The 24628-nt window shown below is 41.6% G+C and overlaps 1 protein-coding gene across 4 annotated transcripts in view; it reads left to right on the plus strand.

Moving 5' to 3' along the window:
• hecw1a (HECT, C2 and WW domain containing E3 ubiquitin protein ligase 1a) overlaps positions 1–24628 on the plus strand; it is a 98877-nt gene that overhangs the window by 29755 nt on the left and 44494 nt on the right. For all 4 annotated transcript variants that reach the window (XM_086305392.1, XM_086305395.1, XM_086305391.1 and 1 more), the window contains 3 exons: positions 3265–3359; positions 8490–8565; positions 10578–10747. In XM_086305392.1, coding sequence (XP_086161518.1) covers positions 3265–3359; positions 8490–8565; positions 10578–10747 — 341 coding nt within the window. The remainder of the gene's footprint in view (positions 1–3264; positions 3360–8489; positions 8566–10577; positions 10748–24628) is intronic.

Consider the following 24628-nt stretch of genomic DNA (forward strand, 5'->3'; position numbering starts at 1 on the left):
CCTGCTCCTTTTTGAACATGAAACTTATATATAGCTCATCGTGGACTACAGGAGGAATGCTGACCCACATCCACCCATCCACATTAAGGGGACGGCTGTGGAGCGTGTGAGCAGCTTCAAGTTCCTGGGAGTCCACATCTCCGAGGATCTCACCTGGACGACCAAATGCTCCAAGCTGGTCAAGAAGGCTCACCAGCGCCTCTTCTTCTTGAGGACTCTGAGGAAGAACCACCTGTCCTCAGACATCCTGGTGAACTTCTATCGTTGCACCATCGAGAGCATCCTGACCAACTGTATAACAGTCTGGTACGGGAACTGCTCTGCCTCGGACCGGAAGGCGTTGCAGAGGGTCGTGAAAACTGCCCAGCACATCGCCGGAGCACCACTTCCTGCCATAAAAGACATCTACAGGAAGCAGTGTCTGAAAAGGGCTGGGAAAATCATCAAAGACCCCAGTCACCCATCACATGGACTCTTCACCCTCCTGCCCTCTGGGAGGCGCCACAGGAGCCTCCGGACTAAGACCACCAGGTACCGGAACAGCTTCTTCCCCACAGCTGTCAGACTCCCGAACTCTGCCTCCTGACATCTGACCCACGTTAACTCATGGACTGAACATACACACACCCACAATGGACAACTGTACCCTCAAACACACAATAATAACATGGACTGAACCACCACTCACAACCACTAGCACTTTATATAGCCTCTGTAGAAACTATCTACACCCTCACTTATCTTAACTGCACTACTGTATAGCTCTGTGTAAATAATCATTCTGTACATTCGATAATCTTTAATCCTACAACTGTTTACAACTTGCATAGTTCCCATTTCTGTATAGCTGTATATCTCAGATTCCTGTAAAGTTATTTATTTCATATTCTGTATAGTTTTTCATATTTATATCCTGTTCATATCCTGTACATAGCTTGTACTCACTACAGCCTGTACATACTTATAGTTATAGAATATTCACAACATACTTCATACCGTGTACATTATAACATACCATAATAGACCCATTTCTGTAATATACTCACATATCTATATTATTGCTAATATATATTGTAATATATCTATATCACTAAAGCACTTCTGGATGGATGCAAATTGCATTTCGTTGCCCTGTACCTGTGCATGTGCAATGACAATAAAGTTGAATTCTATTCTATTCTATTCTATTTGTAGTTGTGTTTGCTCGTTTTCCTTTTGCTTTGCTTTGTTTGTTTGTCTCTTTTTAATTCTATGTTGTTGTACTTTTTCAACATGTTCAAAATAAAGATTCAATCAATCAATCAACATGAGCATGAGCAGTAGCAAAAAACCTGACAAGACTTGACATGACAACAACAGAGGACCCGGCAAAGAACAGAAGGAGGACTTAAATACACAGAAGGGTAATAAGGGAAGTGGACATGAGGGGGAAAGTAAAACTAAGCACCGTGAACATAGAAACAAGAGACGTTCAAAATGAAACAGGAAACATGGAAAAACATGAACTGGGACATGCAAGCTTGACACAAGAGACCGAGGGAGCGAGAGAGGGACACAAGGGAACGCTACATTGACGGGGAAGCATAGAAAAAACATAAACCAGACTAAAACTCGACCAAGACAAACTAATAATAATACTAGAACTAAACATTATCTCATAAGACATCAACAATACAGAATAACACAAAAAGCTGGGACTCAGCCTCTGATAAGGAGTCGGGAGAAAAGGTTTTACGTCGTGTCCTAAAAGCAGCAGTACTCTCAGTCACCCTGAAAATCTTCTCCAGTCAGAAGCTGAGACTTACAGTGTCCACTTATGCTGACCACTTTAACTGGTTTCGTAATATGAAGGTTGCAATGCATGCAGGGATTTGGTAATTACATAAAATGGTAAACTGTAAATGAGAATTTAAGGATTTTGTCACTCAGTAATTTTTATCATTTTACTGTATTTCTAAAAACACTGAGGTTTGAATTGTTGGTTGCACAAAATGAACACCAGTAAGTAATGGTTTCTTTGGAGTCTGCTTTTTTCACCATGTTCTGTATTTTTAGAAACAAGCAGTCATTAGAGAAATGGTGATGGTAGTCTGAATAATTCATGTGGAAAATGATCCCCTGTTTGCAGCTGGATACCAACTGGTTCAAAAGCAACAACATCAACAACAGTAAAGTCCTGCTTTTCTATTAATGTACGAGCCATAAGAACCTAATGATAGTATGTGTTACAGACAATTACAGAGCCACAGCATATGTTTACTTTAATTATTTTAAGTGCATTTTCCAGATTCTAGCCATTTGCGAATACTTTCTCTCCCACACGTCACTCAGAAGCCAAACGACTGGAATAGTTAACATGAACTAAGCTTGCATGCGGTCTTGCTGCTCCCTTTTCCTTGTCAGAGCATCGAGTATGTTTGAGACAGAGCAGAAAAACATGGAGCTTTAGTATGACCTTAATCTGCTTGTGTGTGTCCCCCAAACGCACACACATACAACCCAAGCCCTGTCCTTCTCTTGTTTCTCAGTAGCCAGCAAGTGATTTGTCACTGCTGTCACTGAATAGTTAACAAATAAACTAATTTAAACAGATAAATGTTTAGTTTTATACACGTACATCCAAACCAAATCTCTTTTTTCATAATCAGAGGCTGCCTCTGGGTTCACTTCGGCACAGATCCAAGCAGGGACCAGGCTGACCAGCAGAGTTTACTTTACCACTTTGCACAGGCCTACACTACAGAAATCTAAAGTCTGTGTTCTTCTGGAGCTTACCTGGCAAGGCAAAGCACACGAATTCTCAAACCCCAGTTCAGGAAAACTTCACTCAGAGATTCTGCGTGTGTCAGCTGGGTCCAGCTCACTACTTAAAGCAGGGGTGTCCAACTCCAGGCCTCGAGACCGGTGTCCTGTAGGTTTTAGAGGCCTGGAGTTGGACACCCCTACTTTAAAGGGAAAATTGATTAGACTGGGAGCACATGTGCTCCCCATCTCTTCTCCTGAAGCTGAGCCAAAATCTACAACCCTCTGCTGCAAGATGTTATAGTTATCTCCAATAAATGACCATGTACAACTGGAAATTGAATGTAATTGTGTGATTCATTTAAAAACACCTGTTAGATCGTCTCTCTGATCGGAATTAAAGATGTTTTTAAATCCTTCTGCAGCAACCATCACTACCAGATTCTATTCATATATCTTGTATTGTATTTTATGCATTGTGTTTTTTCCCCATCATCATTAATCCCATTTTTTTCTCCACAGCTGAGACCCAGGTCTGCTTCAGGTACTACCATGGTGTCACTGGGGCACTGAGGGCAACCACACCCAGTGTAATCATCAAGAAGGGCTCAGCGCCTGTGAGTCTCTCATCACTTTATCTCCTTATTGTGACCCATGCAGCTTTGTGGAGATTCTCACTCAGTGTCTCGTGGCTCGCTGGGAATGACAGTTCGGTTTATTCATTAGCGCTTACTTCCATCGGTTAGGTCAGTCATTCAAGTTTTAAGAGAAGAGACAAGCTGCTCTTAAAATAAGTTAGCTGCAGTTGCACCTATGCTGAATGAACTTGATCCGCTGAGTACACTTGCATCTGACATGTCTTAAACAGACTGCTTTTACAGTTAAACCCCAAACAGAGGTTAAACAGCACAGAGTTGATTTGTCCCTTTAACACTTAGCAAATACGGAGAGATGCTTATTGGTATAGACCTTATCGCAGTACCCAGACTTTAGTGTCATGGGAAGGTCATGGTGATAGAAGGGTGTTATAGACAAGCAACACAGTAATTATTAAAGACAGATTTTAGCCTTGCAGTGTCCACCAGTTGAGCTTTTTAGGGTTAAAGGCAAGGGCTAGGGTTAAACTCAAATTACTCCTTTACATGAAGTTTTCACCTATCCAACTGGAAATTGTTTGACAGAAGAACAGTGAGGCCAAAATGCACGTAGGAGACTTAATTTGAAAGCTGTCGTTGTCTAGTTCCTGAAGCTTATTTACCATGAAGCTAATGCTAACCAAGCCTCTTAAATGGGAGAGGGGAGACAGTGTCACTGTCGAGGGCTGGAAGCAAGCCGACACAGCTCATACTTTACAACTTGAAGGTTATAACATTCTCATATTACTGCCAAAAGTATTTTCCCATTATGAACAAAATGTTTGAAATGATAGTTGAAAGAGAGTCCTTTAAACTATTTGAGTTTGTAACCTTTATTGAGCTTCATTTATTTGTTGATTGCTGTCCATACATCCACTTTAGGATGCTCCAAAAATACTGTAGGCAAGAAGAAATACTTGCAGACCAAATGACTCAACCTGTGGTTAAAATGCATCTCTTAATGTTGCTAACTCTTACAAACTGCCTTTTTAGCAGAGGAACCTCACCTCGTATTTGATATTTGCTGTAAGAAAGGCACATCTGTTCAAGCTTCTTCAGATCTGTGCACTAAGTGACTTTTCAAGGTGTAAATCTCATGCTGTCAAATAGTGCGTGAACACTGTATAAGCAGTAATTATGTAGAAATGCAGTGTTTTTAACAATCCTATTATTCATCAGTGTATCACACAGCATTGTCCTAAGGCCTGTATCAGTCAGTTGCTGTCATCAAGAGGGTGCCCGACAGGGTGATTGGATTTCCATGTTTCCCTTCCCATTCTGCTGCTGTGGGACCCTGGAAATGCTGATGGCCCTAGAACCTGATCTGTACTTGCTTCCTGAGGACAAAGGAATAAAAATAACCACCACAGAAAAAAGACAGGAAGGGAGGGAACAAGTAGAGAGAGCAGAAATCCTGTCCAGTTCAGGTAAGTCATTCAGGTATTTGGAGACAAGTGCTAATGCGGCTGGAGCCTCCCACATCACAAGAAGAAGAAGGAAAATAATTGGAGACGAGAAGAAAGGACATGGAGAGCCGGGATAGCATTACAGAGTGAATCGTCTGAGCTTGTTTACTGTCTGTCGGCAGTCAGAAACTGTCAGATGCAGCAGAGAGAGAAGACATTGTGTTTGTTTGTGTACGTGTGTGATGGATGGCATGTGTCTCCAGCTGGGGCTACTGTCTCCCAGTCACCCTAACAGGAGCGGTAGGAGGACAAGGCTAGGCTGGATAACATGGGTAACTGTACATATCTATTCCAACCTGTTCATGTGTTTCCTTTCTGTTCATCTCTTTGGTTTACTTGCATCAGCTTAATAGACGTGTCAAATTGATTGTGATGCAGTAAGCATAGAGTCAGCTTATCATTGTCATATGTAGATCATTGTCTGATCTATTATGCACAAAACCTAGCCAGTGGTTAAAAAAATGTATTACAAAAAGTAGGACATTTGCTTTTGGTCATTTTTTTCTTTGTTGTAACAATGGCAATAAATCTTATACCTAAATGGTAAATAGTGCTTTTCTACTTTTTCTGAGCGCTCCAAGCATTCATGGGTTGAGCAGCGCAATTGAGTATGTGGGTTATACCCATGAAAAATCTCCCAAATCTTGTGTTCTGGTGCCAAACAGCTCATTCTGCTATTGACTCTTGCTTGGTGTTGTTCATTTGATTGGAAGATTGAGGTTCGAAGAGACAAGAAACACTGGTACTTTAAGAGCTTTTGTCATAAGAGAGAAATGCTGGTTGAAGAATGGGATAGCGGTGTGTAACCAAGCCAGAGCAAGACATGGCAGGCTGTTGGAGCCGTGCATGGTTCTTTCTCATGCTGCTGAGGACCTTATTCATTTAAAGCATTTTCCTTACAAGCCTGGCACTATTTAAGAGGAAATAAACAGGCTTTCCACTGGTATAAGATTTATTGTGAAGAAGCATTGTTACAACAAAGAAATTGACCAAACATAAATTTCATTAGAAGTTTATTTGATGATGCTGTAATGCTGTGCTTTAGCATCGCATAGTTTTATTTAGCCTTACCTGAGACAGGTCATCAGCAAAAGCTCTCCTTGGACCACTGTCTTAGACAAGAACTGGGATTCTCCAGGTATAGCCTTGTACCTACTGCCATAGCTTCGACATGGTAGCAGAACAGGAAAGGAGACAACATGTGTGTCTCTTTTCCATTCCTGAAAAGAACTTTTGATTCGTTGTCCTTGGAGTACTCTGTATGTCATCCCTTTGTAGGCCTGGCTGCTTTCTCATGGTTATAATGCTGATGTGTAGAGGGAACAGTTTTCCTGCGTGGTTAGTGGAGGACCCTGTCTTGCAAAAACTAGCAGAGTGGTCCCAGAGGTAACAATCAGTCAGCTCTTTCTGTTAAAGAATATCTTGCCTAGGACAGATAGTGGTGCTCTTTTGTTGATAGCCTTTCTTTGGCAGCTTAATGAGATTACTACCTTTCTATTCTTAAGCAGAGACCTACTCGATTATACTCGATTGATGAATAAACTACAAAACCAAATCACCAAAAAAAAACACCAAACATGTCCAAATATGGTTACTTTTGTCTCAAAAAAGAAAGCAAAAGTGATAATGCTGAAGCTTCAGAAACCAGTGGGTGACTATATAGTGGTTATGTCTATCATCTGGAGTCCCAGAGCCATAGCAATAGCTTTGTAACTCTTTCCATACTGATGCCAGTGACTTTGTTTCTTAGATGTTCTTGAGTTTCTTTAGGTCGCGACATGAAGTGTTGCCTCCACCCCCCCCACCACCAGCAGAGTCCAGCTAAAAGATAAAACACATTTACTTCAACGCTTCTCCATTTATGAAATGCACTGTCAGAGCAACTTCCTGGGTCATTTTCACTGAAGTGCAAAAAGCACCAGTCCCATAAAATGCAGCCAACAGATCAGCATTAGATGATGGCGTTCCCCGTCCACCCCCACCAGCCCTACTCTCAACGCTGAACTGACATAACCTACTTAACATTACCCTCCCACTCCCTGTCTCTCTGCTCATCCACGCTAACTGATTTAGCTCAGACTCAGACTTTCCGTCTTCAAAGGCAGTGGGTGTATTAAAATATCTTAATACCAGGGTGTATCTGACCTGCAATCAGATGGGGATGCACTTTGTAAATGTAAGCTCTCTTTCGGGGTTGCAATGGTTGGAGAGAGGGGTACTGTTATTTCCATAGAATCAGTCTCGTCTTACATCATTTAAGATTCTTGCAACACTTGAAGGAAGCTCATGAATTATACATACTTTTCCTTTCTTTTATACTTTTAGTGTCTTAGTGTTTGGTCTTTCTCTGAAGTGGGTGGTAAATGATATAAAGTGAGCGCACTTTAGAGCGCACAGATGGATGCATTTGTCATTTGGTTTATCGTGAGATTAGACCCACTGCAGAGACCCATGGTGGCACTTCTCTCCATAACTGTACTCAGCAAGGCAGATTAGCATCTCATTAAAATGAATTGGTCTAAACATCTGTCATTTCCTTCATCCCTTTATCTTGTTGTTTTCTCTGCTGGAATTGTTTCTGTTGTTTTGTTTCCAGTCAGTTGCATAAGCACTGAGAGTGATGCAGCATTTTGTGTGTCGTTGTGGAAAATTCTGACAGCCTGACAAAAAAAAAAGCTTTTATGCAACAGAAGTGTAACTGTACATACAAAACTCATAAATCTGTGTAAACCTATGTTTCAGTAGACCTTGTCTTTATTTAAGTGTCCAGTTTAAGCACAGTGCTGCCTCCTGACTAATGCTTTAAACGTGGCAGCACTACTAAATTCTTTTTCCTTTGAATCCATAAGATCAATAATTATTTTGTTTCCACAGACTAACTATTTGATCAGCTTTTGTTTACTGCAACAAGACTGGGTCATATCATACTACACTATACAATGAAGAATTATCTGTTTGCCCAACCACCGAGGATGCCTCCTCAAACTACTGGTTGTTTATTTGAAACTGATCTGTCTCAAAGTGCGATAAAGAAAAGAAAACACTGAAAGAACTTGTATAAAGTATAATGTATAAAGAAGTGAGAGGTGGCTCAAGACTTTTGCACTGATCAGGACTGAGGTTAGAACTACCATCTACAGCCACACACAGCTGCTCAGCTGTTAACTCTTGTCATTTCTCAGCTGTTGTAGCATCAAGTGCTTGTGATATACAGATATTTTGTAAATTAATTCAACGTTTTCTTAACCACATGCTCTAAACGTAGTAAATCCTTCTTCATTTCTATCCTCAGAAAAACAAAACTTATTTAACATAAGCTTTTTGACTTTAATAATTTAGTAGGAAACGGCTTGGATATCCTTACAATCCTCTTCCTATTGCTTTGGCATGTAAGGAAAGTCAAACATGGGTGCTATATGTTAAAGCAGATGAACGATGGGAGGCTTTACACTCCCCTCCATTTCCAGGATCATGAGGACAGAGTATTGATCTGAGCACGCTGTCGGCCTCACTGAAAGCGGAGCTTTAGCAAACACTGTTGAAATGAAGCAGGCCTAAACGCGCATGCATCATTACGTTTCTCTCACCGTGTTCTTTTTGTTTACGAACACCTATTAACTCTTCACATCTGTGTGTGTGCGTCCAGGTACTGAAGCCAGTGGTCAGTCCTGAAGTCAACCATGGACTGGGCAACAGAAGACTTATTAACTTTAACCTGTCAGGTAGGCTGCTTCACTTCAGCTACAGGACAGTGACTTGTGTGTAACTTTACTAATGTGTATATCCAAACTAGAATATATAGTAAAAGTTCAGCTTCACAAATCTGACATCTGGCTTCCTCTGCATTCCTGTGCCGTTTAACAAAACAGAAGATACACAGAACAGCTCGTCGTGAGAAAACAGTTTTACCAACTGCAGACACTCCACAGTTGCCTGTGAAGGTTAATAGACGGTTTAAATAAGCCGCTGCTACACCCTGAAGGTTTTGCTGGGAAAAGTCAGCCAGTGCTCAGCTGCAGAGAGAGAACAGCATGGTTGCACATCCCTGTGGCTCATCCTCTGGAGTGAGTACATGCAAAGTAATATCGATATAATCCAGGCAATTTGGAATAACTGGTTATGTTAATCCGAAGCATTTTGTTCATCACCAAGTTAACAGCTTTCTCAGCTAACGCCATTATGTTCTTGTGACAGTTCTGACAGAGGCTCATGCAGTACGTTAGGAACAATGTTTTTATGGAGGCTTTACAATTTCTAACAGTAAGTGACAGTCGTGCTGCAGTATGCAACGCATGCATTACTTCAGTCTTCAGCCACTGGAGCCAGTACAGTATCTCAGTATTTTCCAGAAAGCGGATTCAAAGTACTTGAAATGATACATTAAATCATTAAAAGATGTCATAAGACAGTCGTAGGAAGTCTGTCTGTGTCGCTGTTACAGTGCTCAGCACACTATATGATGTTCTTTCAGCACTAGTTTCTAGGATGATTTGAACTGGAATTACTGGACACTGCATCAGCCTAATAAAAGCTGCATTTTCACTGCACTCGTTTGCCTTTGGGTCCTCAATACTCCCACACTTGTTTTAGACCTGATGTTTCTAAACACTTATTGCCATCTCCAGGATTTCCAAGCTGAAGTTGGCTGAGAGCAGAAAGCTGTTTACTTGGTGTTCAGGATTAGTCACTAAGCTAACATGAATGTTAGCCTGTTGTTATTAGAAAATGGTAAGATTAACTTCCACATTATCTAGATTATATCTATATTCAGAAATACACATTACTTAGCATATACTGACTTCAGAGGATGAGCCACAGCATGTCTCTGTGCTCTCCATCTGCAGCTGAGCACTGCCTGATTTTTCTCTGCAGGGGAACCTCCAGGTTATGTAAATCATATATTACCTTCAAAGGCTACTGTGCAGTGTCTGTAACTGGAATGTCTGTTTTATTAGAAAGAAAAAATGGAATACAGAGAAAGCCCAGATATTCCAGTTTTCCACCACGGTTACATTTGTGAGTCTGTGCAAACCCCCAGGTGAGCCCGTGACCTTACGTTGATGTGTTAATGGTCTCGTGTCGAGACAGTCTGGACTTGTTGTAGTGATTTCTCTGCTGCCTATTTGATGTTATTTTAATTTGGGGTAACTCAGACGTGTCAGCCCTCACTCCTTTCTGCGGTTATGTAATTCATGTTTTTTCCCCCTTTGTAGTTTAAGACCAGACTGGGCAGCCTGCTGTTTTATTTTTTCCAGAGTAAAACCTTTATTTGTGCTGGTGCTATAGAGGGGAAGTCTCCCAGCCGTCCATTTGTGCTGATTTTTAATTCTTAGAATGTTTTTAAACAATGTGTTTTATGCTCTGTCACACATCGAGTGTAAGCGCACTGTTGGGATTTAGCTAAAGAATAAATGTGGAAAAAGCCTCACTGTGGACTGCTGTGATGTAATTGTGCTGACGTGTAGATCAGTAAGGCTGAGGGTGGGCTAAAGCTGTGAGTGTTTCCAGGAGCACAGCAGGGATCAGAAACTGAACATGATCTCTTTATTCAGAGTAGTTTGTATATCTGTGGTTTTGTCTGGTGAGAATCTTTCTAAACGTATTACCTCTAAAAATACTTAGTCTAAACAAGCTGTAGCTTTAACTAAATGAACATCGGAATCATAGACTAATAGAAACCAGACACACGTGTGTCTTCCCAATTTTACAAAACTGTGTGTGTGTGAATCTTCAGACCTCCAGGCAGTGGGACTGAAAAAGGGGATGTTCTTCAATCCAGACCCGTACCTGAAGCTGTCCATTCAGCCCGGAAAGCACAGCATCTTCCCGTCTCTGCCACACCACGGCCAGGAGAAACGTTCCGGAGTGGTCTGCAACACTGTCAACCCTAAGTGGAGCACAGAGGCAAGCCTTCGCAATTTCTCTCCTGTGTGTTGCTTGCATGCCATCTTTAGACTCTCAGAGTGTTTAAATGACAGTATCAGTATCCATCCTTGGCCTTTCCTGCAAAATGCAGGCTTAAAGCTGGAAACCTAAAGTCAATCACATGTTTTGAGTAAGTTTGACTTAACCAGGAGGAAATGTGCATTCTTTAAACAGTACACTACTTCTATCACCTCTGGCTTTAAAAGCAGCGATTAAACAGCATATTCGTAGATACGTTTTGTTGGGAGCATTTCAAAGATGGAAACACCATCACCTGATCTACAGTCTAATCTTCAAAGATTTACTTCATAGAGATATTTTCGCTTGTTTTTATATTCCATTCTTTTTAGCTTTCACATGTCTCCATGTTTGATGGTATTCTCATCTAATGAATGCTGGCATAAAGGCATTGTTTCCTATTTAGACCAGATTGTGGTGGTTCATGCACAAGTACATGCTGTTTGTGTTTGTGATACAGACCAACTCTCCTTAGAGAATGTCTGCGTTAAACTTAAGCTTAGCCGCCAATACAGTGCATAACAGCAACAAGTGTTTTCTAGTGCCATGCTGTGAAAGATGGAAACAGCTTTCATTAAAGGCATGTAACGATCCCTTGTTTATTTGTGCTGCTATAGATTGGTGGTCTAATCAGGATATAGCCTGCCTCTTGCTGTATGACAGCTGGGATGGGCTTCAGCCTCCCTGACATCTTAAAATGGATGCTGCTAAACAGAAGGACCATTCAAAACAAATTGAGGACCTTATTCCTAAACACGGACCAGAAAACTGCACTAATTGTGTACAAATTATGCAGGAAACCGTCCCCACCACAGACTCAAACATGACAAACCTCTCATACCACCTATGCAAGAGTCAAGTGAAAGAATATAGAGATAGTTTACGGATGTGACGCAAAAGAGAGCCGTCAGATGCTCCAAATAAACCTTAGACTTAAACGTTAGAACAGGCTTTTCGCAGCACACCGTGTGATAAATACAAAGAAAATATATCTAAAAATATATAGTTTCATGCATCGGTCAAAACACTCAACTCCAGGTACACGACGCTCAGCGGAAAACACTTCACACAAGTCAAGTTGCCAGAGATTCACAGAATTTACAGAAAATTGACTATTTTGTGAATTATATTGTTATTGGCTGAGAAATGTTTTATATCGGGATATGAGATTTTGGTCATATCGCACAGCTCTATCATATCGGTGTATTTATGTTCCCAGCAGGTGCCCGAGGTCTTGTGACCAGGGCTTGCAGGCCAGCACACTAGATTAAAGAAACCGTGACAGAGCCTTTGTTTCTGTGGCTCCCAGACTCTGGAACTGTCTCCCGTTGAGTTTGAGATCTGCAGACTCTGTCAGTTCTTTTAAAAAGCTCATCTTTTTAAACGTTTTTTTTATGTTCTAGCTTCTGTGAAGCACTTTGTGATTTTATCTTGAAAGGTGTTACATAAATGCAATTTCACTTACTTATTTATAATTCATCCACACACACATTCACACACTGGTGGAGGCAGCTACAGTTGTAGCCACAGCTGCCCTGGGGCAGACTGACAGAAGCGAAGCTGCCACATCGCACCATCGGCCATCACCAGTAGTAGGCGGTAGGTGAAGTGTCTTGCCCAAGGACACAACGACCGAGACTGTCCGAGCTGGGGCTCTGACCGGCAACCTTCCTGTTACAAGACGAACTGCCAACTCTTTGAGCCACGAAAATTTAGCATTACTGTAGTGATAATAGGAACTGTGAAGCTTACACATTCCTTCCAGTGACAAAATGTCAGAATGTTATACCGTTTCCACATGATGTTATTTTTTGCTTTAAGTTGTTATTAATGGATTTATGAACAAGGCTACTGTGTGTAACCCCAGAGGAGTATTAGAGCTACAGAGAAGCTGTTTGACCACAAGGAGACACAAAGTGCCTCAAGAACTGATACAAAGGCACCCAAATTACAAAAACAAATAAAAAAAGGATTGTGCAATTGTAAAAACAGGCAAACATACAAGGGAAATATGACCAGAAACCGCAGAAGGCAGTGAAGAAAAATGTATGCAGTTAAATGCAGAACGACTGCAAATAAGCAAAAAACAAAACAGGAACTGGATGGAAGTAAAAATAGATTTTAAATGAACACAAATGGATGCGAATGGGATGTTCAGAATGTCTGCAGAAAGACACGAAATCATCATTACTGGATGGCATATAACACGAAAGACAATAAAATCATTAAAAAAAACAGTGAAAAGAGACAGAAAACCAGTATGAGAAGAGTCAAGTCTGTACAATCAGAAGCAAAATGATTCTGAAAAAGCTCAAAGGTTTGAATCACACTGACTTCACATAATCATTTCTTCTTTTTTGTGGGAGAAACTATTTCCAAACATGCACTAAGTTTAGTCAACCTGCTATTTTCAGATAACTAAATGCTTCTGGTCTTATTTTCAGTGATGTTTGAAGAAATGTAGCCTGAAAATCTGTTAGTTTGGTTGAATCATGACGGGTAATACAATAATAATACAATGAGCAAAATTTAAGTTATTCAAGCAAATTCACTGTCTGGATGGTGTACCACAAAAAAGTCAGGAAAATAAATTCTATTAATCATTAATATTATTAATGACTTGTGGCTATGTGGTTAACACATCCACCTTATACATAGAAGATCCTAAGTAAGGAGACGAACCCAGTGTCATGGGGTCAAGTGAGGCTAATGTCTCAAGGTTAGCATCAGGAAGGGCGTCTGGTCTAGAATCTGCACCAACTCAAAGCTGTGGATACATCCACTGTGATGACCTCTTAAAGAAGCAGTTGAAAGTACCAATGGTAAATATAAAATGGTAAAGGGCCTGTATTTGTACAGCGCTTTACTTAGTCCCTAAGGACCCCAAAGCGCTTTACACTACATTCAGTCATCCACCCATTCACACATACTGGTGGTGGCAGCTACACTGCAGCTGCCAATGTTAATAATAAACATTTTAGTTCTCTGAAAATCATCCAAAAGGCCCCAAATCAAAAACATGGTGAAGTCCAGCACCTGAATTAGCAAAGGTGAAGCATGGCCAATACCAGCTGGCTCCAACTGTCACATGACACTGTGTGGCAGGCAGAAGGTGAAACCCAATACAGGACTCTCAAGACGAGAGTTTAACTCTGACTAGACAGAAACCAGGAACTGACTGTGTGACTAATAAGCTGGAAGCAGCTACAGTTATACAGCTCACACAGGGCACACAGCAAGCAGGACGACACAACAAAACTAAAACAGAAGCAAACTGAGGGTTTAAATAAAGATTAGGCCAGAGTGGAGAAACTTGGGGAACACAGCTGAATAGAATCAAAATTCTCTTCATTCCCCAAATTGTCGTATTATATAATTTCTCTTATTGTTGAAACAACAGAAGCATTTACAAAGCAAAATGTCCTGCTGCGCCCCGTACAGCACCAGAAAGGATAGTTAGGGTGAAATCAGTGTAATCCATGAAAATCGTGTTTGCTTTGTGAAAAGCAAAAGCACCTAATTATTGTAGACTTGCTGGAAATTACTCTACAATCTGTTGTGGACAAAGCAAATGAGCGGCATAGTAGGAAAACAGAACACAAAAAATGTAAAAAACAAAATATGACGTTAATGTTAAAAGAGTCCGCTACATTTAATTTCCCCACTCGTGCAAAATATATTATGTTAAATCTGTTTGTTTGTTTTTTAGATTCATTCCTTTGTTTTTGTATCCAGACATCACAAGCAGGGAGTAGCTCTAACAGAGGAACTGATTATATGCCCTTGTTACGACCCGGCTCAAAAGCCACAACATAAAAAAGGAGACGAATACCAGAGTGTCGGTGAGCAGAGGTTTTATCTTAAAATGGAAAACCAGGTTGGCTAAAATGGCTGGTGCCACCGAGGCAAAGACAAGCGAGCTCTCTGGGAAGCTTGCCTCAGGTATGCTTTTATCCACACCTGACTAGGTGTGGATAAATGAGGTAGCCAGATATTTGACATGGTTTAGGGACTGCATTGTGAACAATACAAAATGTGAATAAGCAGTAACCATTGTTTCAATAGGAGATTATAAATGAGGTGATGCCAATCAGCACTGTTCTGTGCTTAAGCTTCTACATGATCTGGAATAGAACAGGCATAACTATGCTGTGACCCTGTGATTTGTGCACAAGCTCCACTGATCGCAGGATGTCCTGTGGCACAGTCTCTATCTTTATTATGTCCCTCAGGAGACTCATACAGAGATTTAATGTGGTGTCCCAGTTGACAGCATCCACTCAGCTCTAAGTCACTTTCCTTTTTCCAAACTGATCCCATTTTGAGCGAGCTGCTCAGCTTGCTTGGCAGTGATGTACTGTGTCAACTCTAATGGAACATGCTGGCTCATCCAGCAGACTTTCCATACTGCAGTCCAGCACTGCGCTGTATGAGACACAATTTTGAATCAAAACTGAATGTTTAATATGGCTTCCTGTCTGTAGAAGCAGACTCTGTTGTTTACATAAAGGTGTGCAATTCTCTGTTAACAGATAATTGTGTTTTAAAATGAAGCCTGATTAAACTAGAGCAGAAGCAGAGTAAGAAACCATTAGTAACAATTAAAGGTTGAACTAACGGCTAAAAAGTCAGGCGAACAGAGGTTGACCTGAATGTAACGGATTTAACGTCCAAGTCAATCAACAAAACAGGCTACAGAACATATACAATGGCAAGTAATAAACTAGGGATGTAAGCAAAACAGCAAACAATAGAAGAAGGATAGAAGCAAATGACATGAGCGAACACATGTAACTAACAGTAACTTCCAGGCCATGGCTAGCTGCTCACAAAAATCCACAGCTTCCATGAATAATGCTTTTAAACAGATCCAACTAACTGTGGAGGAACTGAAGAAGTAGTAGACAGGAATGGAAGTCAAGATGAAAAACAGGTGGAGGACCCAAGAGCAAAGAGCCTACAATACACAGTTAAAACACTGAAAAGAACTGAGGGCTGTAACAAACACTGGCAAGTTAGCACAATGACACTGGAAGATTGTGATTATCTACCACTAGACGGAACTAGGCAGTCCATCTGCTTGATGAACTGTTCTTGGGTCAGGATTGTTAGCTAATGGCACCAGCGCAAGAGCGAATGTTGTAAGCACTGTGTGAGGAAGTAGAAACATACCCCTACATTCACTTGAATTTCACACCTAACCTGGTGTCTAATGTTCTGTTGCCTAGCGCTTTAACAGTGACACTGTTCATGTCTATAAAACTGATAATTGTTTCCTGGCAACAGAAAAAGAAAAAAAATGAATTAAGGTGTTTGTAAGAATCTTCTTATTGCAGATGTTCATCAGGGGAAACAAAGACTTTAGATGCTACTTCTACTCTCTCCAGAGGTGCAAGAGATTGCCCAGGAATGGTGGCACTAGACAATGGATTTGTCAGTAGGCAGTGGTTTCATACCTATAGATCTGTAGATCTATCACATGGCAGTTTACACCTGTGAGAAATAAACCAACTTTGTAGTACAGAAACCAAAGTTACCTGGATAAGACAGTACAGGCCTCAGGACAGGAGCCCAGTTCATCAGTCACATTAAAGTGGGACGATTAGCCTGCCTGACCAGGCAAGATTTGGCTTGATTCTAATCAATTAACAAAAAACTGAGATTAAGGTAATTAATCTGGCTGCTGTCCGTTTGCCAGCTCCTTAACATTCACTGTTTTATAACCACTCACTTTAAATACAGTGGACAGCCCAGTGAACCTGCTCTGTATGACCTTGTAGGGATCAATGGCCTGATGTCGAGACGCTTCAGCTCCTCCTGCGTGGTGGATTTGTGGTGCTGAAATGAAAAGAGCATTTTTTTGGCTTGAGGTGAATGTTGTTGTGATTTGGAGCTGTACAAATAAAATAGAATAGAATTGCCTTTTTTTTTTGTGAGACTCAACCTCTGTACGCTGTCAATCAGAGATGAACCTAACCATGGTGGTGTTATCGGTAGACTTGACGATGACGTTGGTTGGTTTACAGTCATAAGTGTACAGGGTGTACAGAAGGGGGCTGAGAACGCCTCCCTGCGGGGATCTGGTGCTGAGTGAGAGTGGGGGAGAGAGGTGGGGCTGACTGAGTGAGGCCGGTTGGTTAGGAAGTCTTTGATCCAGGAGCAGGTGGCAGCGGGATCTGAAGGTGGTCCAGTTTGGTGGTGAGGATGTCTGGGTTTATAGTGTTGAACACTGAGCTGTAGTCCACGAAGAGCATCCACATTTAGCTCTTCCTGTTCTCCAGATGGCTCAGCAATCTGTGAAGGGTGATGGTGGTGGCATCCTCCGTGGACCGAGTTGCTCTGTGAGCAAACCGGTGGGGGTCAAGGGAGGGGGGTGGACAGTCTGTCAGAGCTGGGGGGCTCTGGCCTGGTAGTTGGTGAAATGCAGAAGGCAGCTGTGAGCTCAGCCTAAATCTTTAACATATAACTCTGAAAGATGACAGACAAGGAGGGCTGAATTATGTGAAATTTAGAGTCAAGGATTTGTGGGATTCTTATTTAAAAATACATGAACCGCAGCCCTCATAGCGCTGATAAGTATAAGCCTAATGGATGGATGAATGACCCAGAGCAACTTTACTCTCTACTCTAAAATACAGTACATTCAGTATATACAGTAACTATATATACCTTGATGGCGTTGTTTCCCTTTGAACTTGGGTTCTATGAGCTATTTCTGCTGTGATAAAACAGGTAATTATTTACACGATACCCACATTACCCCACATCCACCTCCCGTCCATCCTGTGCAACCCCACTGGCACCTTCCTCTGCCTGCTCTTGTAAATGATTCACTCGTTCTCCATTTAATCCTCCTCATTTATCTCTCTGCACTAGGGATGGGTACCGGTGTCATGGCACCGGTTCTGACATAAACAGTAGTAACCAGACCGAAAAGCAGCGCACATTTCGGTGCTTTATTTCGGTGCTTTTTTTTCCTGAGCTGTGATACACTTCTAGCCAATCATTTTACGTTTCCGAGAATAGTAGGCGGGCCCAGGTACGTACGTTCAGTTAGAGCAGAGCTACAGATTAAAAATGCCCAAGGCGAAGCGGTCAAAAGTCTGGCTGTACTTCACAGCAAAAGATGCAAACTCAGCAGCAACAAGTGCTTTAAGCTGATACTGTGATACTGTCAAAGGAGGTAACACCTCAAATCTGATGAAACACCTGGCGACGCATAGCGTTTTTTTTAAAAGCCGAGAAATGCGCCGTATTTGATAGCTTGCTGCGAGACCTCACACCGAGCACATCTACTGCGGGTGTGGTGCCTGTTATGCAACATCCCCCAAAAACACGAAGAGGAGAGTCCTGGCCCCTAGCCCTGCCAGTGTAGCAGAAATGATGACGGATGATGATGCAGCAGCAGCCGTTCTTCTCTGCGTGAGTAGCTTAATGTTGTTCGTGTGTAATTTACGTTGAGTAGGCTAACCACGTTATTAAATTAATGCATGTAAGGTGAACTAGCAAACATCATCGTAGCTACATGCGGCTGTCCTCTTGTTTGATGGCAGATGCTCCCTTCACCCTGGCCAAAAAGGCTAAAATGACCAAAGAAAAAGTGGGAAACAGTTAAACATGAGAGGTTTTTGGACAAAGTTTGTGTTTTTTCCATTGTTTAAGCACTGCTTCCTGCCAAGAGTGATACCATATATGCCCCATAGCTGCAGAAAAGGCTAACATTGTTATCTTTTTACAAAAAACAGCTGAGCATGAGAGGTTTTTGGAACAATTTTGTGTTCTCCATTCTTTAAGCACCGGTTTGAGCACCGTTTGAGCACCAGCACCGTTTCAAAAGTACCGATTTGGCACCGGTATTGGATAAAACCTAAACGATACCCATCCCTACTCTGCACACAGATTTCCACAGCTAACTCTTTTTTTCCCGGTTTTCATTTTCCTGCATTTGCCACTTCATTTTATCCCATGCAGTCAGATCCATTTTACATTGTTCTGCTCTCATTTCTTGAGTGAATATGTTTTTCCTTCTGTCCTTCCCACAAAAGAACTATCAGGGACACACAAGAACACAGTGAGTGAAACAGATCGGAAAAACAGCAGCCAACATGATCAGCACTTTAGTCATTGTCTGAGACACTGGCAAGGGTAGCAAAGCAGATAGAATGTAATGTAGCAGCCACAACACATGCACACGCACACACACACACACACACACACACACACTAATCCAATCAAACTTTAGTGTCACCCCTTCAGGTTTCATTTCATCATGTCCAACTGGACTTGCAGGGAAAAGGAAGTTGTAGCCTGGAGCTTCCAATCACCTAAACACACATGGATATACAGAGACTTGGCTAAGATATTAAGAGAAGGAAAACCCAAAAATGTAAAATCTGCTGCTGAGAGAGAAGAGGGAGAATAAGTGTATATGGATGGTACTTTACAAGAACACAGCACCGAGCAAAAACTACTGTTCCTACATCGTATCCTGTAGTCTCAGAACGTAAATGACCTTGTAAATAAATGTTAAACAGTAAATAAAAAGTAAAATGTTTATTTATGCTATTTAAACAGTGAAATTAACTTTTTTCGTAGTTAATAGTTTTATCATTTTTCATTAAGGGCTGGTTTTAATACTTGTATGAAAACCTTTTGGAGTCAAGGACTGGCTAATGTGTAGAGTCCACGGACATCAGCAAGTGTTATTTCCTTTCTTGACATGTTCTGCCAGCACGCTCCAAAGAAACACACCCTTGTTTGCTGCTAGTTTTGACTTCAGTGACTTAAAAGCATGCTGTGGTTGTTAAGATCATGTGAATGGCTTAAAGGCCATTAAAGAGAGCATTTCTTTGCTAATATATACCTAAAAAAACCCTGCCCTTTTCTGGATGCTCCAAAACTGATCAGAAATGCAAAGTCTGCAAAGGAAATCCAGCAAACCAAAGCAAAGTCTAATTTGCCCTTCCTCCTCTTGAGCATAAATAGTGTTCGCCATTTGTTGTAAAGCCTCTGTGTTTCATGAAAGCATCACTTGATTATAGACTGAGTAATTGTTGTGATGGGTGTGAATAGAACAGCTGGTTATGAAACTACTTGTTAGTCAATTGTCTGTAACCTTTGAGCCTCTGAAAATCTCCAAATATGCTGTACTTTTGTTAAGACCTTTAAATTAAAAACCTCCACACATTTAAATGATCCCTCAGAAAAGTACACATAGCTAAGGATAGTTAACCTTGGGGTTACATTTTGTCGAAATATTACCTGTAGGGACAGAAATGCTAAAATAATTACTAAAGCCAGTGCTGGTCTTACTTAAGCACAAACATTTCAGAATCCAAAGAAATATCGTTATGTTACTGTTCTATGTTACAGAAGGAGTCTTTAAGTTTAATTTAAAAAGGAAAGGTACTTTTAATGACAGGTTTAGTTGTTGTGTATACCACCAGAATCTTCCTTTGATGTTCTGATACCTTTGATGAGGCGGCTTCAGGGCAATCCATACTTTAGACTGACATTAAGAACCTATGGAATTGGGCTGTTGGCAAAAACGAAGGTTTTCCTAATTCAGAAGTCCCTCACTGTAGCAGGCTCCTTTGTATTAATAGTATGGTTGCAGAAAGACCTGTTCTACAAGGTTTTCACAGGAATTATTCATGTGGGCATCTATTGTATAGGAAATTAGGCATTTAGATTTACACAGTGAAGTCTTAGGAATTCAATTTTAAGCATCATATTAATGAGTTTGTTGACTAATCTGACACTAAAGAAGAAACATTTCGACCACTTACAGATGAAGAAAATAATGTTGATTAGCTCATAACTGCTGTATAAAGACACTTGAGACCATCAGTGGAGAAGTACTGGAACAAATGGGTTCCATGATGGCTGCACGTCTCAGCTTGCAGAATAGAAGTGCTGCTAATGCACTGATGCCTGAGTCCACGCTTCAAAGAGTCAGAGTTGTTATTCTGGCGTGAGCAAGGTCAAAAGCATATTAAAGACGAAATGTTTCTACTCACCAGTATATAAAGAGTTATCAGAGCTGCAGTTTCTTTATACTTCATCATGACCATCATGAAGTAAACATTAGAAATACTCTCAGAATAAAGGCTTCAAACAAGCCTATTACACCCAAAAAAGGGTGTTTTTGGAGCTCCTTGCATCAGAGCCTCAGCTGCAAATTATCCTACTTTAAAGAGTGAGGAGGCTGAAGTTAGTCCGAATACTGTCTGAAGCATCAAACACTGAAGGCAGAGCAACATATATCAGCTAAAACATTAAGACCACTAACAGATGAGGTAAAGAACACTGATTACTTCGTCATAATGCAGGTTGTTATTGGAAATCCTTGGTTCCTACTGGAGCAGGGCGATATGACCAAAAATATTTATGACGATATACATCTGAAAATTTGCAATAACGATATAACTGACGATATAATTGACATTAGACAAATTACTTTACAACTCCACAACTTTATTAGTGCAAAAAACCCCCAAAAAACATCAATGTATTTTCACTTAAACAAGCAGCTGTTTTTTATGTGCATTAAAGTTATATACAAATGTAACAGTGCAAATGCAAATTCCTCACTGACAGTTTAACCAAAGGGCATTTCCAGTGGAAACTGGCCGACATATCCTCAGCACAACCAGGTATAATATCCACAAAACTTAAAAGAGGTTATACACACACAATACGGTAATATTATGTTGAAGCACAGTCTGCTGCCCTCAGGTGAATGTATGGCTATTCACCCTATGCAGCGAGCTTAACATAAGAGGAGATGGTTCCAGGAACGACAGGACACATCGCTTTGTCTTTGTGTCTTTAATGGACCGTTTTTTCCTCTTTTAATTTGTAAGACTGTGAACATACAGTAAAATAATACGTAAGCATCAGTATCAACATATTTTGTAAACAAAACAGAAGTTAGCAACATAGCTTTCCTTATGCTTTACATTCATCACTAACATCTTTCCTTATACGTTCAAATAACCTTTTAAGTAACATGAAAGTAACAAATCTTATAGAAAGTGAAGTTAGACATTGCTTACTTACAGATTATGGCTCAACAAACTCCCCAACGATGTAAACTGAGCTTAAAGTTGTGCAGCTTGTTTTCTGCTCCATGCATTTTCTCACACTGCCTGTGTGAACTTTGCCTGCTGTTTACAACACATCACCAAAGGGGGCAGTGTAGTGCACACCAAATAACCAAAGAAGAAGCCACAAACTGAAGGGGTAATACTGCCCACTATTGGGAAACCTGAGAAATGCGCCAGCCAAAGAAACCCAACAAAGTAACAACCGAGGGGCAGAATACTCCCCGCCTGACATCCATGGAATGTCACCCTCAACTAACATGTAAAAGGCAAGTGACATACAATGAAACAAAGCTTCTGCTTCTAAGTACAATCCTTAGACACCAATAGCACAACCTCACTTATAGGCCTTATGTAGCACTTGTTTTCACCCTTGCGGAAAATCCTCACCTCTATCTTCCTTACAAGCCCATCCTCACTGGGAAAGGTTTTGGTGATAAGTCCAAGTGGCCAGTTGTTCCTATGTTCGAGTGTCTCTCTTAAAAGAACAACATCTCCTGTTTGTAGGTTAGGCTTTACTGTTTTCCATTTGCGGCGGTCCTGAAGTCCTGAGATGTATTCTTTTTTCCATCGTCTCCAGAAGACATCAGCGAGGTATTGTACGCGCCTCCATTGAGCTTTGAACAGATCACTGTTTCCAAACTGACCTGGTGGGATTGGTGGGGTCGTAACCTTTTGCGTGAGCAGCATGGCTGGGGTAAGGATGACTGGGTTATCTGGATCTGCAGAAACTGCTGTTAACGGACGAGCATTCACTATTGCAGTGACTTCAGCCATTAAGGTCACTAGTATTTCATGGGTAAGCTTTGCATTCCTGTGTTCTAGGAGCATTGCATCAAGGATTTTGCGCGTGACCCCAATCATTCGCTCCCAGGAGCCAGCCATATGCGACGCATGTGGGGGGTTGAATAGCCATTTGCAGCCAGAGACTTCAAGAAAGCTGTTTAGTTTGCTGTTGTAGCAGCCCTGTTTGTCTATTTGCAGCTCTTTGCAGGCACCCACAAAATTTGTCCCACAATCGGACCTAAGAAGTTTGACTGCACCTCTGATGGCAAAAAAACGACGCAGGGCATTGATGAATGATGACGTGTCCATTGATTCTATAACTTCAATGTGAATGGCCCGTGTACTCATGCACGTAAATATGACTGCCCATCGCTTTGCATCCGCTTGCCCACCACGCGTTTTTCTGACAGTGACAGACCAGGGCCCGAACACATCAAGCCCTACATGTGTGAACGGAGGGTCAGTGGACAGCCTATCCTCTGGTAGCTCAGCCATAATCTGTTCCTGCTGTCTGCCTCTTAGTTTTCGACATGTCACGCAGCTGAATATCATTTTGCTTATTGCTCTTTTTCCTCCCACAATCCAAAAGCCTGCAGCTCTGACTGCTCCTTCAGTAAAATGTCTGCCCTGATGGCATACTTTCACATGGAAGTGTCTTATAATGAGCTGGGCAAGGTGGTGTTTGGCAGGGATGAGGATAGGATTTGTTTCATCCGAAGTCAACTGTGCTCGTCTTAGTCTCCCACCCACTCTGAGGATTCCATTTGTGTCAAGAAATGGGTTCAGTTTGCTAAGTGGGCTTGAACTTTTGAGGGGCATACTCTTTTCAAGCTGTCTTATGTCTTCTGCATAGATTTCTCTTTGGACAGTGCGAATGATAATGATCTTAGCTTGATCGAGCTGCTTTTCGGTTAAATGCTCACTACAGCTGTGCCAGCCCTGACAGGTGCCTTCTATGTTCTGCTTAAAGGACTGAACAATGTGTCGGAGTCTAGATATAGCCTTCAGTAGTACATTCCAACTAGAAAACCTTTCGAATCTGGCACTACTGAGAACATCCTTTGCAAGAGTGGTAACACAAGTAGTTACCTCATGACGCAGTTCGTTGTCAGTCTCTGGGTCTACAAGATCAAATGACTCTGCCTGAGACTGACCTGTTTCTGACTTGGTAAGAAAAGCAGGTCCACTGAGCCATGTGGAGGTAGAAAGCTGCTCAGCAGGTAATGCGCGCGTGGCATGATCAGCCGGATTTAAGTGAGTGGGCACATAATGCCACTGGTGAGCTTGTGTGGATCGCCTGATGCGTTCCACTCTGTTGTGCACGTAGATGTAAAAACGCCTCTTTGTGTTGAAGATGTAACCAAGGACTACTTTGGAGTCTGAATAGAAGCTCACCTGATCAACTGCGACGTCCAGCTCGTCCACGACCAACTCTGCCACCTCGACAGCCAGGACCGCTGCACAGAGCTCAAGTCTGGGTATGGTGATGTCTGGTCTTGGGGCAAGCCGTGCCTTGCCGAGAAGGAAGCCCACCTCATTATGACCATCTCTGTCTGTGAGTTTAAGGTAGGCAACAGCGGCCACTGCCTTGGTAGAGGCATCGCAGAAAACATGGATTTCCTTAGTTACTGCTGCAGAGAGTGGTATTGAGGTGAACATTCTGGGAATCTCAAGTTGTTGTAGATGTTTGAGGGAGTGTTTCCACTGTTGCCACTGTTGTAATTTGTCTTTAGGGAGTTCAGTGTCCCATTCACAAATGTCAGTGGAAATGTCTCTGAGTATGACCCTGCCCTCTACAATGACAGGGACAGCAAAGCCGAGTGGGTCATACACACTATTAACGACTGACAATGCTCCACGCTTGGTAAAGGGCTTCTCATTGACGGTTATTTGGAACCTGAACAAGTCTGTAGACAGGTTCCAGCCCAAGCCCAAGCTTCTCTGCATGGGT

Source organism: Aulonocara sp. 'chitande type north' Nkhata Bay, linkage group LG9, assembly GCF_057382095.1.
Source record: "Aulonocara sp. 'chitande type north' Nkhata Bay isolate Kocher_YH1m ecotype deep benthic linkage group LG9, A_spYH_male_GT1.1, whole genome shotgun sequence".
NCBI lineage: Eukaryota > Metazoa > Chordata > Actinopteri > Cichliformes > Cichlidae > Aulonocara > Aulonocara sp. 'chitande type north' Nkhata Bay.